At 39.1% G+C, this 14,898-nt stretch overlaps 1 protein-coding gene across 1 annotated transcript in view; it reads left to right on the top strand.

Moving 5' to 3' along the window:
• Positions 1 to 683: 683 nt before the first annotated feature.
• Positions 684 to 14,898, top strand: part of TTC39B (tetratricopeptide repeat domain 39B) — a 57,216-nt gene continuing 43,001 nt past the window's right edge. The window contains exon 1 of the mRNA XM_072403235.1: positions 684 to 909. Within this exon, the coding sequence (XP_072259336.1) occupies positions 868 to 909 (42 nt within the window). The 5' untranslated portion in view covers positions 684 to 867. The remainder of the gene's footprint in view (positions 910 to 14,898) is intronic.

The following is a 14,898-nucleotide window of genomic DNA, read 5'->3' as shown; positions in this document are numbered from 1 at the left end:
CGTGCTCGCCAAGGATAGTACTGTGCCCCCTCTTCTTTTTTTTAAAAACTACAACCCTGAGGGACAGAAGGGAAACTATGAACTATGAATGAAACTTTGGACACTTTTCCCCAGAAGAGAAGGCATGGGGAGACATGAAGGGCTGAGGGGTATCAAAGCAATGGGACGTTTCCTGTAAGGGGATACATAAAGTGCAGAGGGGTATGAAAATAAGGACACTTTTCCTCTGAAGAGAATGTAAGGAATATATGAAAGCAATGGGACGTTTCCTGTGGGGGGAAGGTAGGGGGATACATGAAGGGCAGAGGGGTATGAAACAAAGGAGACTTTTCCTCTGAAGAGAAGGTAAGGGGAGATAAGAAGGGCAGAGGGGTATGAAAGTAATGGGACATTTCCTGTGAGGGGAGATATGAAGGGCAGAGGGGTATGAAAGTAATGATACTGTTCCTCTGAGGGGAAGGTAAGGAACATATAAAAGCAATGTGATTTTTCCTGTGACTGGAAGGTAGAAGCAGACATGAAGGAGACTGCAGACGAGCCCTCCTCCACCACAGGCACCTCATAGGCGAAGTTCCTAGAAGTATAAGGAGCGATAAGAGTGAGCTGACCCCTATGGAGGCCGGCCGGCAGCTGTGTGCACGGAGGAGGCCGGCTGCCATTTAAATGTTTTATTAGAAGGTGTGTCTGTAGGAAGCACGTCTTCACATTGGATACACACAAGAAAGGAGGAGATTCAGGGAACCGGAGCCTGACCGCTTCCACTGAAAGCTCTGAGCCCAGCCTTCCCCACGATTGTGCAGGGCTGCAAGTGACCGGCGAGGAAGATTTGGTGACCCTACATTCACCCACGGGGACGAATCCGAAAACATGGCGTATGCCAGCAATGGGACGGGAAACGACGGCGACGAGGTACATATATGAGAGGAATCCTCTCCCCCGGCATAGCACGGGTTAATGGAACTGTCACGATACGAATTGACTCCGGACGCTGGCTCGCTCAGTGTTCTGTAGAGATGATAACAGGTGGTCGGTGTGTGGGCAGGTAGTGCACGATCAATGCTCGGAGTAATGGATCGTCATGCAGCCTCTAGCATCCTGTCATGTTGATGGGAATGCTGTCAGGCAGGATCGTGTCTCACCTTACAAATGTATACAATTAGCTTCCTGGTGACTAAAATGCTACAAACGTGACACTACCTTGTAGTCCCCATGGCAGATGACTGTCCGGGGTGTGTGATCGTACTGACTCTTTAAGGAAGAGAAGTCGGTGGTGCTGGGTGAATGATTGGTGATAATGGGCTGCCATGGTGCACAAAGCAGCTGCTGCCCCGAGCTGTCAGGGGACGGTGCCGGCGAACCTCCCGGGGGTGATGATGATGGCGGTGTGTGCATAGGATAACAGAGATCTAATATTAGATAGTTGGGGAGCAGCCTGTCTTCTCCATGGTTGTCAGGGTGACGAGCACACGGGAGATCCTTACATACACAGCCATCTCTGCTGTGTGCTCCATTATATGTCATCAGAAGAATGCCTGGCTATTCTGTGCTGTTTTATTCTAATTAAACCGTATTATTACACTGGAGATTGGTTATTAGTCATTAAGACGATTTAATCTGATGTTTTCCTAGAGGTTAAATGTCAGTACAGCTATGGCTTACACATGTTCAGGGTCATCATCATCACACTAAAGCCAAATACAGCACAGGAAATACTGCAAATATACAGGCTCATTGTATAGATCAGGGATTCCCTATCCGGGTTCATCCAGAGGCTGCCAGGGGTTCCCTGAGCAAAGATCAATTAGTACCTCTCAGGTCAGTCAACATTTCTCTTTTCATCTGTAAAGCTACATACACACTTCCAATTATTATCGTTGGAAAACGAACGACGAACGTTCATGCACGATATATATGAACGATCGTATAGCACCGATCCTGCACATAGAGGTAACGACACGATCGTTCGTAGATATTGTACACACAATAGATACGATCGTTTGAGCGATAGAGGAACTATGTGCACGACAGGAAAGTGAACGGACGTTCGTTCATCACGCATGCTCTGAACATGGACGATCAACGAACGACCGTACACACGAACGATGTTCAACGATCGTCGTCCAATCCGATCCGTCGGTCCGGTCGTTCGTTTCCAGCGACTTTCCTCGTTCGTCGGCGTCGTTGGTTACTTTTTTACGAACGATTTTTTGCCCAATCGATCATTCGTCGTTCGATTGGAACGATAAAAATTGGAAGTGTGTACGCACCTTAAGGGTGATATTATTCCCACTGGCCAGCAACGTGAGTGGAATTCTGACCACCACACTAATATACTATAAGTTGTGCATATAGTAATTATAGCAGGGGGTCCCCAAGACATGAAAGGTATTTCAAGGGTTTCCTCCATGTTAAAAAGATCAAGAAACACTGGTCTATAGTTTATCATTTAAATGATGTAAAAGAAAACCATAAATAGCAGCAGGTAGTTAAAAGTTAACTTTCTGTCTGTCTTGCATGAAGAAGACAAAGATTACTATTTGATACAGTGTATCTGAAACCCTCTGAATGTTTTTTTTTTTTTTTTTTTTTTAATTGTGGAGAAATTGGTGAAGTTACTACTATAGTTCCTCTTTGTTTATTTGTCAGTATGTCTTTATTGTAAGTGACAGGCGATGATATCCCTTCTAGAAGAAAACAAATTCACTGTCTGTTTGCTATCCACTGCCAGGACTGCATGATCTCCCGCTCACAAATGTCACACTTTATTGGCTAAGCCAATAAAGGTGACTGACGGTCAGGAAATCCAGAAGAAGGTGATAGCAACGCCTGTGATGGAACAGGGACAGGTGAGTGTATTTAATAAAATTGCCATCAGGCAGGTATGTTTATTTTATTGTAGAGGGGACATTGCCTTTCTCTTCTGCAATAAAGGACCTGCCTGCTTACAGTTTTGTAATTTTTGGCTATAGTTCCCCTTTATGGCAACAACATCTTCACCAGGTCCTTTTTTGGGTTTTAGTTCTTCATCTATCCTTAACAAGCCAGACTGGAATGGTGTAACATTTTTTTATGTACGGCAGCGTATTCCTTCCGGCACCAAGGTTTGCCAAGAATGTACATTGAGTTGGTTATGTGCAGCTTGGTGTACATTCTACAAAATGTTGCAAACAGGCAGGTTAGTTTGTTTAGCTTAGTATCTCTCTTCTGCAATACCAGTCTGCCTGCTTACATTTATTTTATTTCAGTACTACTTTAAATGATCTGTTGTCTAAGCAGAAATAACATGTCTTTAAAATAGGGACAACTGTTTGAGGGTATATCCCTTCCTGTCTGGTTGTGCCTATAGGACAAGAAGAGAAGAGAAGCCGCCTCAGCAGGAAAAAAAAAAAAAAAGATTATCAATTTAGTTACTGTTTAATATGGAACTAAACGCACAATACTCACCTGTCCCCATTCTGTCACAAGGCGCCGCCACCTTCTTCCTTCTTTTCTTCTGGGATGTTGTAACTCCCAAGTTTATACATTCCTGGCACACACAGGTGAAATCGGGATTGGGCAGCGCAGCATTTTTGACCATTTCCCAGAGCGATCAGGCAGGTAGAAGGTTTTATTGCAGAACAGAGATCGGCTGTCCCTTTCTGCAATAATGACCTGCCTAATTGTGCATTTTTAAAAGTAGACAACTAATCCAGCTTTTAGGTTAAAAAAAATATTTTACCCTTACAGTGGATCCTCCTCCTGTTGCAAGGGTTAATTTTTGCCAAGGAAGTGATGAATAAGGTGTGATGTTCTTGCTTTATACTTTGCTCCTGCATCCTTTTCCCTTTACTGCCGATCGGTACTAGATGAGGCTGAGGATCCTACAATAATGTGTAAGTATTGGTCAGCAAAAGAAAAAATGTACACATGTTGGATTTTTGTTGCTGGGACTGATCTTTCATGATGGTTTCTACTGACAGGAGAACAATCAAGTTCTGTACCTCTTCACTGTTCTGTTTTATGGAGAAGGGAGGGTGGACGATGTCTGGGGACAGCTATATATGTGCTAGATTTTCACCTTCGAGGATCACAATCATTCCTCTCTGGTGACAATCATCTGGCGTGTCTACGTAGCCAAAGTAACAAGGCAAGTATATAATTTTATCCATCATCCGCTAGGGAAAATGAACAGGTAACCTTTGCATTGGAAAGGGCCCCAACTGCAAGGATGAATGTACCTACAATACATAATATATGATAGTTTCAATTAAATTATTTCAGACCAACAATATTCCAACTCCTCCAGCTGCATTACGCACAACATTTTAAATACAGTCATTCTACTTTGGCCTTGGGGCTTAGATGCACACTATAACATTTTTCCAATCCCTTCAGTCGAAACAAATGAGAAGTAGTTGTTTCTGGTTTCATGGATGACATTAATATAGTTCTCTCCTCCCTGATTTTTTCATGTTGCTGAGTTCACAAAATTTAAACAGGTTCCCATCGCACTATGGAGCAGTAACTTCACCTATTGCACCAATAACTTGTAAACTCATATAACCCAATTTTGACACGTTCTCTACATTACTCTATAAATTTTTTTTTTTCATCATGATTTGCTGTAGTAACTGTGGGACTAGGCATACTTGAAGATTTTTTTAGATTAGGAATTACCCCAAGACCCCAATGTTTAATTTAACCTGATTGCATCTTCCTATACTCAAGTAATAGGTTTTGGGAAAACTTTGTCTATAACCAAGCTGTTTATTGATCAGTTGTGATTGGTCTATTGTGATGTCTGTCAAATAACAAAAACAAGAAATATGATGAAAACCAATTACAAGAAATATGGCGGCTGACACGGCAATTCTGAAAATGTCAAATATTCATTCTGATCCTTTGGCGTTATTAGGACTTTGACCCAGAGCCGGTATTTAGAAAATTAGGAACACCCTAGTCATTTTCTTCTTCTGGGTTAGTAACAATCAACATGATAGCTAGGCATCTAACATTTTCAGAAGATCTGAAACGGTATTTTCTAATACATTTTATTTTAAGTTTCCATCGAGACTAAAATCTGTTTACTACAAGAGTAGTTCACGTAGAAAGCATCTTGATACATCAGAAGGTGATATTCCAGGTGCATTCTATGATTATGTCTCTCAAAGATAAAATTAAAGAATGAATGAATATTATGGAGGTTAGTCAGACACTTAGCACCAGCCTTATCTCAACAGAAATAATATGAAGCAAAATTTCTGGTTGGATTGATTTTTGGCCAGCTTGATTGACTAAATGTCAAATGCCTTCTTACTTTCATAGTACAGAAATAAAAAATCCATAGCACACACCCTACTAATTTACAAAAGAAATTGATGCTAGTTTCAGAAGTAAGTTTCTGGAAGTGTGATGCTGCATGGGATCTAAATATTGTATAGTGCAGGGGTGTCCAAACTTTTTTCAAAGAGGGCCAGATTTGGTGAGGTGAAAATGTGTGGGCTCCGACCATTCAGCACATACTCAGGGTTAGTGTGGGCGTGGTCTGCAGCCGCAACCCCGAGTTACAAAAAACCTGTATTGAATGCAATACATTGGATTTTTATGTGTAAAACCAGTACATTGTTGTCAAGAACATTTCTTTTACAGTATATATAATAGTATGAGTATAATATTATTTTTTTAAAAATTTAAAAAAATAAAAATATATATTTTTTAATTTATTTTATTATTTTTACATGATTTTGTGTTTCAAACTTTATTATACAATGTACCGCTTTTAGACATATAAATCCGGAGAGAAATGTACCGCTAGGGAGGTTAAGATTTTTTTTTTTTGTAAGACCATCTAATTGAATGCTAACTCATCTGAAGGTTTCATATCTGAAATCTCTCTATACCAATATTTCAATTACTACAAACAGGCACCAGGCCGCATATAATGGTAGTTAGCAGCGTTGCTTTTGTTGTTTACCTTGCTAGGTCTCCATGACAACATTACGCCATTTGAGTGTGCAGCAGAAATGGCTGTTTATGCTAGAGAGGGAGGTTGGGCTCAATCTAATGTAAACTGTTATTTATGCATCAAAATACATTGGGTACTTGGTGCTTTTAGAGGCTACAGCCACTATTTCTGCCAGCACGCTGTAGCACAGAGCAAAACAATAGCATCACAAAGAGCTCATTTGTATTGAATATTAGTATTTGGCTCAATATACCCCTGCAGACCTGACCTCAGGGGAGCACTCATGTGCTGAGCAACTGAAGAGGAAACCAGTACTGAGAGAAATATGAGCTCTGCTTTGCTAACTTCCTTACTAGTCCCTGGCTTTCTCTGGCTTCATTATTTTGATTTAGAAAGTCAGACTGTTGTCAAAGTAAACTAATCTTCGCTTTTACAGGACAGCAATCAGAACAGGTTCACTTGGCTGGCCTGTGCCGCACTTTGTACTCTCTGCATGGTCAAGGCACAAGTTCACTTTAAACCCTAATCTGCATGCTTGCCACAGGTCCGGTGCCCGATAGTGCATGGGAGTCAATAGATGTGTATATTAAATACGTTTATCGTGGTATTCTAGGCAGGTATAGAGAGAATACAATATAACCATTTATTTTTTTAACTACAGCAATCCTCAAATTAATTTTGCATTGAGCTATTATAAGTGTGTTCACCTCTTTTCATAACTTGGAATAACATGGAATCCCCTGCACAGAAGCCAGTCAGGACTGTTGGATAATCTTCATTCCGGAGGTGACAACACAGGGATGAATTGTGTAAATATAATAGGATTCCATATGGTTGGGGTACCTGGATTACAAGACTGACTGACTGAATTGGAACCCCTGAATGGAAGGTAGATGATCTGTTTGGATAACAAGTGTAAAGTAACTAGTGAAACTCTGCACTTTTAGGCATATGGATGGCATTCCAGTGAAACTCTGCACTTTTAGGCATATGGATGGCATTCCNAGTGAAACTCTGCACTTTTAGGCATATGGATGGCATTCCAGTGAAACTCTGCACTTTTAGGCATATGGATGGCATTCCCTGGACCTTTGCTGTTCAGCAGATGCAAGTCAGCTGCTCACCACACAATCAAGCACAGTTATTAGGCCATGTTTGTTGTGCACAAGGGACCACTTGTTCAATCAATTCTCCGGGTAGTAATCCCTAAGTGGGAATCAACCTGTTTTTACTAGGTCTTGCACAACTAAAGAGAATTGGCCAAAAAATGGTTTATATATTTGTTAGCTTTAGCAAGCAATTTACACTGCATGCAAACATGTGTTTTTTTTCCCACTTCTTGTTTCCCACCCACATATGCTGTCATCGGAACTTGAGTATAATGCTTTTTTTTTTTTTTTTTTGCATAACATCATTTTCAAAAATACATAGCTGATACTTGTACAGTTTGTTACACTGTGGTAATAAGCCCTGATACATTATAAGTAACCTAAATTCAGAAAACAAAAAGTCACCAGGAGTTTGAATTTATTGACAAAAGAGACCTGCAAAAATTAAATCCCTGCCTCCTGGTGGCTTTTTGTGTAAATTCTACACTATATGGTAAATGGAGCATGTAGTGTAGAGCTCTGCACACACAGGTAATTGTAATTTCTGGGGAGTAAAATCAATGGTCATCCAATAGCTAACGAGGATCACCTGTCTTCATGGAAGTTTGCCTCGGAGATACCACCCTTTGAGGATGCAGTGATAGTAGGTCCAGGAAGGCTACACACCGGTAATATTCCATAATCAGTACGTATAATTTATGCTAATTATGGCATAAGCTCACCACCAAATGAGTTTAGTTTGGCTTTTAAGATCACTATACATTTTTTCATACATACTATGTTGTCTTGTAATGGGCACCCTGCAAGGCTTTGGGACTCCGAACGCAAAACAAATAAATGGTAAGGACTGTCAGAATGGTGGTGACCTATCATTTCTCACTTGTTTTGCATAATCCCAAACATGGCTTTTATACCTTCTTGCTGTGCATTGTAATGAGTGCAGCCCTAATATATTAGTCACAAATAAATGTCAGCTACCAAGGTGGTCAAGTTTAGACAGTCAAGTCTAAACGTTTTAATCTGATTGGTGACTGTAAATGACAAATATTGGATTTGCTACTACTTGGACAAAAATGGACAAGGGGAAACATTTAAATACAAAGATGCACAGCATAAGAAAAGTTTAACTTGCTAATATTTAGATTAAATTCCTTCACTTGACCTTAAAACCAAGTCAGTAAACCATATGCAGTATCTGCAAAATGTTTTACTTTTGAATACAAAATTTTTTCTTTAGGAAAATGCTTCTTTAAGAAACTTTGAATGCTTCTTATTAATCTGCAGGTACAACCTTTTGGAGCTTGTTTGGAGGCCCCTTCTTAGAGCGGCTTAAAGTCCTAATATTAATCAGCAGCTTATGAAGCACATGACTATAATCATAGATAATGTGCGTCTCACACTGGTACATACGTGGTTTTACAAGGCAAGAAATGGGCTTCATTTGCTTCATCAGACTGATGTCTTGACTTTTGGAAACAGCCTGATGTTAATCCATTGAAAGCCAAACTGAAATCTGTGAAGTTTGGGATGAAAGAATGAAAATGAAGCTTATTCTCTCTCCTTTTCTTAGCAGCAAGATATTTCCTACTTTCTTTAAATAGGTGTGTCCTGGGGAATGTCACAAGCCCTTCAGTATTCTGTAGGTTAATGGTTACATGTATTGTTTGTGTACTTGATTACACACCACAGTGATGCATTAAAAATAATCCATGATTATATTTAGCAGCTCTAAATATAATAATATATTGGTATATGGATCAATATTAGTAAAAAAATACTATAGTAATAATAATAATTACATGGGGTATTTGTTAAGCCTTTTAAAGCTAATGTACCAGAGTTAAAAACCTAAGTTATATATAAGGATAACAAGCTTAAAGCTTACATGGTACAGATTAAGAGACACACATACACTGGCTCTCTTAATAACTGACAATCTGCTGCATATTCACGGGCAGTCATTACAGAATATTAGTATTCACATCAAACCTAAATTTTATATTTAGTTCAGTTTTCAGTTTGAGTGACACACAATAAAAGGTTCATTCTACCACAATGTGCATCACAGTGTAAACTACTTTTGTGTTGTGTGCCATTCATTTTATTTGGAACTTCAATGCAACAGTATAGTATACTGTCCACTGAAAAGCTGCATTCAATTGAATGCATTGTATTATCATGTGTGAACCAGTTGGACGGTAACACATACATACATCCAAATATAGCTTTGACATATAGCACAGGGGTGTACAAAGATCAGAGGTGCACTCACATGAGTTATATGTCTAGCAAATTTAGTTGAAATGTTTTGATGCGTTTCCGAGTGATGGTGGAACATGGCAAGTTTGGTTGAAATGTTTCCTAGTGATGACATACATACATACATACATACAAATATAGCTCTGACATATACCATAGTGCTGTACAATGAAACACTGAGCTAGACCCATCAGTTTCTGTACAGAGGAGCTGACACTCTAATGTCCCCCCACAGTCACACACCATTATTATACATTTATATACCTCTGAAATATACCACAGTGCTGTACAAAGATCAGCGGTGTCATATGTCTAGCAAGTTTGGTTTAAATGTCTCTATGCGTTTCCGAGTGATGGTGGAACATAGCAAGTTTGTTTGAAATGTCTCCATGCATTTCCTAGTGATGACATACACACATACAACCAAATATAGCTCTGACATACTTGTAGCACAGTGCTCCTCAAAGAGGACTGGTGCACTCACATGAGTCTCAGTCATATGTATTGCAAGTTTTGTTGGAATGTCTCCTTGCTTTTTCGAGTGATGGTGGAACATACATACACACATACATCCAGTTTTATATATATATAGACTAGCTGATTACCCAGTGTTGCCCTGGTATTTATTTATTGCAAACCTATATTATACAGGAAAAGGAATAAAAAAAAAGCTATAGTGTTAACCCAAAGAAAATGTTTTTACAGGTTTTAAAAGTATAATTACATTACACAATTAAATTAACCTAAATGAATGGCATATGTTCCAATGCTGTTTTAAATGTTTTAATAAGAACATTGTGTTCATGAAACATTCTTTGTAACTTTAAGACAATCTTAAATTTTGTTTCTGAGATGCAGGTGCACTATCATTTTAGGTAATTTTCTATTAGTTTGTTTTCAATAAACTATAATTATAGAAATTTTGGTGGTTGATCTGGCAGCCGAAGTAACAATCCCGCTTTATGGTAGATTTGACAAGCACCGTGAATGTAGATGGAAATCCAGACTGTTGAACAACTGATGTGGCGACAAATGATGCCATTTGGAAACATAAGTTGTATTTTCTGATGTTATTAAGAAAATGCTTTGACTTGGAGGTATTTGCTGATGTGTAATTCCAAAGTTCTTGTGGTGGTGTTTCCAGTTGGCAGAGTTTGACTGTTCCTTTTTTTCAGAAAATACCAGGAGACTCAGATTAAAACTTCTTGGCTTGACAGTAACTACAAACCATTTCCATTTTTCCTATGGTAACACTTGCATGCTGCTAGTACCGTGTTTCCCCAATTATTAGGCATCCCCATTAAATAAGCCACTCCCGATTTTTTTATAAAATAATTAAAATAAGGCACTCACCCGTGAATAAGACATCCTCCGATACCCGGTCCTGTGTGTGTCTCCTCGATGCTGGCTGCAGTGTGTGTCTCCTTCTGGCTGCAGTGCAGAGCGAAACTGAAAGTAAGAAGCCGGCACAGGGATCAGCAGCTTGCTTCCTCCCCCGCGATTCTGCACCAGGAAGCAAGCTGCTGATCCCTGCCCTAACGGAGTTACCTGCCCTAACGGAGTAACCTGCCCTAACGGAGTTACACTTAAGTACCGGTAAGTGAACAGAAGGGGACAGTCAATGGCATAGAGTGATCAGAAGGGGAATATGAATGACACATGAGTGATCAGAAGGGGAATACGGTATGAATGGCACATGAGTGATCAGAAGGGGAATATGAATGGCACATGAGTGATCAGAAGGGGACAATCAATGGCACATGAGTGATCAGAAGGGGACAATCAATGGCACATGAGTGATCATGAGTGACTTTCAGCAATAAATGTGTACTGTAGTCTTCTTCATGGAAAAATAAGACATCCCCCTGAAAATAAGACCTAGGGCATATTTTGGCATTTCAAAAAATATAAGACAGTGCCTTATAATCGGGGAACGGTAGTCTTTATGTGGATCATAGTGAAATCCTTCCAATGCTAAGCTAAAATGTTGTGCAGTCTGTGATCAGATGTAAATGTAGAAGCTCTATCTCTCTTATCCTGTAGTCGGGTGTCACGCTGTTGTACTGTTTCTGAAGCTCTAGATGTAATAGCTCTTTCTCTCATTTACTGTACGCGGGTCTCACGGTTTTGTACTGTTTCTAAAGCTCTATATCAGGGGTATCAAACTCAAATACACAGAGAGACGAAATTAAAAACTCAGACCAAGTCAGGGGCCAAACTTGAAATTTATTAAAAAAAAAAGGACGTTATTCCTTCAAAATTAAATATAAAACATTTTTAAAAGATACTAAAAGGTATTGAATAACATGCAATTTGGAACAAGAAAATACTTGGCAATGCAATGTAAGCACTAATTGGCCCCTAGCTACAGTTCTTAAAAGATTTGAATAAAGATGGCATGAATGTTAATAATCAATTGCGACCAAGAAATGAAATGAAATGAATGATACACATGTATAAATTATGTGGTCATATCTAATAACTTCAAAACTCCTGTTAGAAAAGAAAGTTATTTACAAAAGGGACAGAAAAGAGTGACATGAATTTTTGATGGTTTCACACAGATGATTACCTTGTATTTTTTTTTTTTTGTTTCCTGCAGATATGAGTAATTTTTTGTCTCCTGCTGTGAGCTAGGAATAGTGACTCGAATTCCCAGCATCTATGCAACAGCCCAATGTGGAACCGCATAAGCAGACAGCTGTTCCATAGACGCGAGTGATTCCGGGACTGCAGTTCCCGGCATTACTTGTGTCTATAGAACTCTGTGGACGCGAGTGATGCCGTGAATTGTGGTAGTGGCATCACTCGCTGCAGAAGGCATTGGCGGCCAGATGCCATTCATTTTCCCAAATCCTCTGGGGGCCAAACAAAATAACCTTGCGGACACCCCTGCGGTATATGGAGTAGTTCTATCTCTCTTATCCTGTAGTTGGGGTCCCACACAATTGTACTAGTAGCTCTCTCGCACAGTGTGGCAAGTCTTACTGTCCTCGGTATTTTCTTGTCTATGGTATTGTTTCATTTTTTTTTTTTTTTGCCTTTGCACTCGGCCAATTGCCTTAGGTTTTCTCGAAGGCTTTATTACAGGCAAAAATTTGTAAAAGAGTCCGAAAAAAGTATGTAAGCAAAAGGCACCGTGGCACTGAGCAATACATACACATACAGTACATACATACATGCAAATATACCTGTAACATATACCACAGCGCTGCACAAAGATCAGCGGTGCACTCACATGAGTGTGAGTCATATGTCTAGCAATTTTGTTTGAAATGTGTTGATGCGTTTCCTAGTGATGACATACACACATACATCCAAATATAGCTCTGACATATAGCACAGCGCTGTACGAAGATGATTGGTGCACTCGCATGAGTCTCAGTCATATGTATGGCAGGTTTGGTTGAAATGTCTCCATGCGTTTTCAAGTGATGGTGGAACATACATACATACATACACACATACATCTGGTTTTATTTATATATATATATATATATATATATATATATATAGATAAATAGATAAAGGTGTTTTCACCTGCTAATCCATGAAATAACACGTTTCCTGTCTTTGTGTCTACTCTCACTACTTTAAAGAATCTGTAGAGGGGGCAATGATGATTATACTGGATAGACTTTTCTGCTCTTGTTTATCTCCATTACATGAGGGTTTGCAGGGATTAGTGGTTTACACAATAAGGTGTTGACGCCGCCTTTATAGTTCACAGGAAATTACAAGGACACTGCTCAGTATTTGACACTGCTTATCAACTCTGTGCATGAGGTAGAAGGGTTAGGTTATATCAGTGGAGGAGGTAGAATATGTTTTTGTAAGTACAGATGGCCTTTACCAGCCTATGTTGTACATGTTGTAGTTTTGCATGATGTTCACAAAGACCTTCCATGCAAATGCACACACCACAGCACATTGTGCTAACTGCTTACAAAAAGAGCTTGTTCTCACTATGCACAGCACTCTGTGCCACACATTGGCCCATTGGCCCTGATTTAACAAAGCCCTTAAAGACTGGAGAAGATATACTATCACGGAAGAACCTGTGTAAATCTAATGAATCTGGTCTAGGAATAAAAACTTTTGCCAAGTAATGGCAAATGATTTGTGAAAAATCCATTCCAAATTTTTTGGTTCCCCCGGCGTCTACCTTCTCAAGTCCTGGGGAGCTTTAATAAGTCAGGCCCATGATGTCTGATACACCAGAATATTAGAAATTGCATTACCTTGATGTTCTTACTATATATGATGCAGTTTATTGAATTGCTACAACACACTACCACACACAATTTTGTTCCACTTTACACTGAATGTATACAGTATACAATGAATGAGGTCACCAAAACAATGCACCTCATGTGCAACAATCGCAAATAAGATTATTGCCCAAACCTTATTTTGTGTTTGTTCTTTTTTTTTTTTACTATTCTAACATCTAAAAGATTCCTTTCTTTAGATAGAAGGGAAAGTAAGTTAAGAGAAATCATTTAAACAATTGTTACCAAAACACAAGTGCCTATTGGAACACACCTTGCCTTTTTCTTGTTCCAACTACAACTAAAAATGTTAGACTTTGACTAGCTTTCAGTCTTGGTGACAATCATCTGGCTTTATTTATCCAAACAAACCCCAAGATAGAAGAACACATTTTGCTGGGTGTTCCAAAATGTTTTTAGCAATAAAAATGTTCTGTGAGGAGGTTTTGGAGCCAGTCAAATGGAATTAGAGCTTTCTAAGAACGATCATGTTGGCATAATTACTGTAGCAGTGCAATTTATGACTCATGAGGAAGCTGGATCATTGACAGTTCATAAACCAAATCTGTAAATGTAGCACATGGCTAGACATGTACAAATGAATAGGTAGTGTGTCTGTTGGATCCCTCAAGAAAAGCACAATTTGACTGTTCTACAGCTGATCTATTATGAAACATGTCTATGTGATTATATTTTGAGTTAATATTTCTGAGATGCCTTGTCTCTTTTTCTCACAGTGTATCTCATAACTTCCTATTCACACCAGACACAGATGATGATACTAGTTTATTGGTCCTTTTTTTGCTATGAAGCAACCTGTCATGAAACAAAACAGATAAGTTTGGTGCCTTGTAATATTATGGCTCACTTGTATACTTGTCCAAAAGTTTGTTTGCCACCAAGGATTCACAACTACCAAGAAAAATGGAAGGTAGAATGTCACTAGTGGTTGTGCTGAAAGGACAGTGTTTAATGACTCATAATAAAGGGCCATTATAAGTAATTTGAATGTTGTAAAATGTGTGTCAAAAGTGAAAGGATTGTAGCCATGCCACATGCCCTGTTTTAGTGCGCCAGGAAATATATTTCTCCATATTCGTATTGTTCAGGTTATCACATCAGTGATCCAATGAAACTTTGGACAGATTACAACTCTGTAAATAATATACAGAGATTTAAAGCTATTTGTTCTGGTTATTGTGTTTGTTTCAAAAGACCATGTAGAACAAATATTTCAAATGTTTTCAGTAAGGTGCCTCTGCAGGTACCCCCTGCTTTCTTGTGTTTCTCCTAGCCTTAAAAAAATTATACCATG

The sequence above is a fragment of the Pyxicephalus adspersus genome, chromosome 3, assembly GCF_032062135.1.
Source record: "Pyxicephalus adspersus chromosome 3, UCB_Pads_2.0, whole genome shotgun sequence".
NCBI lineage: Eukaryota > Metazoa > Chordata > Amphibia > Anura > Pyxicephalidae > Pyxicephalus > Pyxicephalus adspersus.
This window is presented reverse-complemented; position numbering and strand designations above follow the sequence as displayed.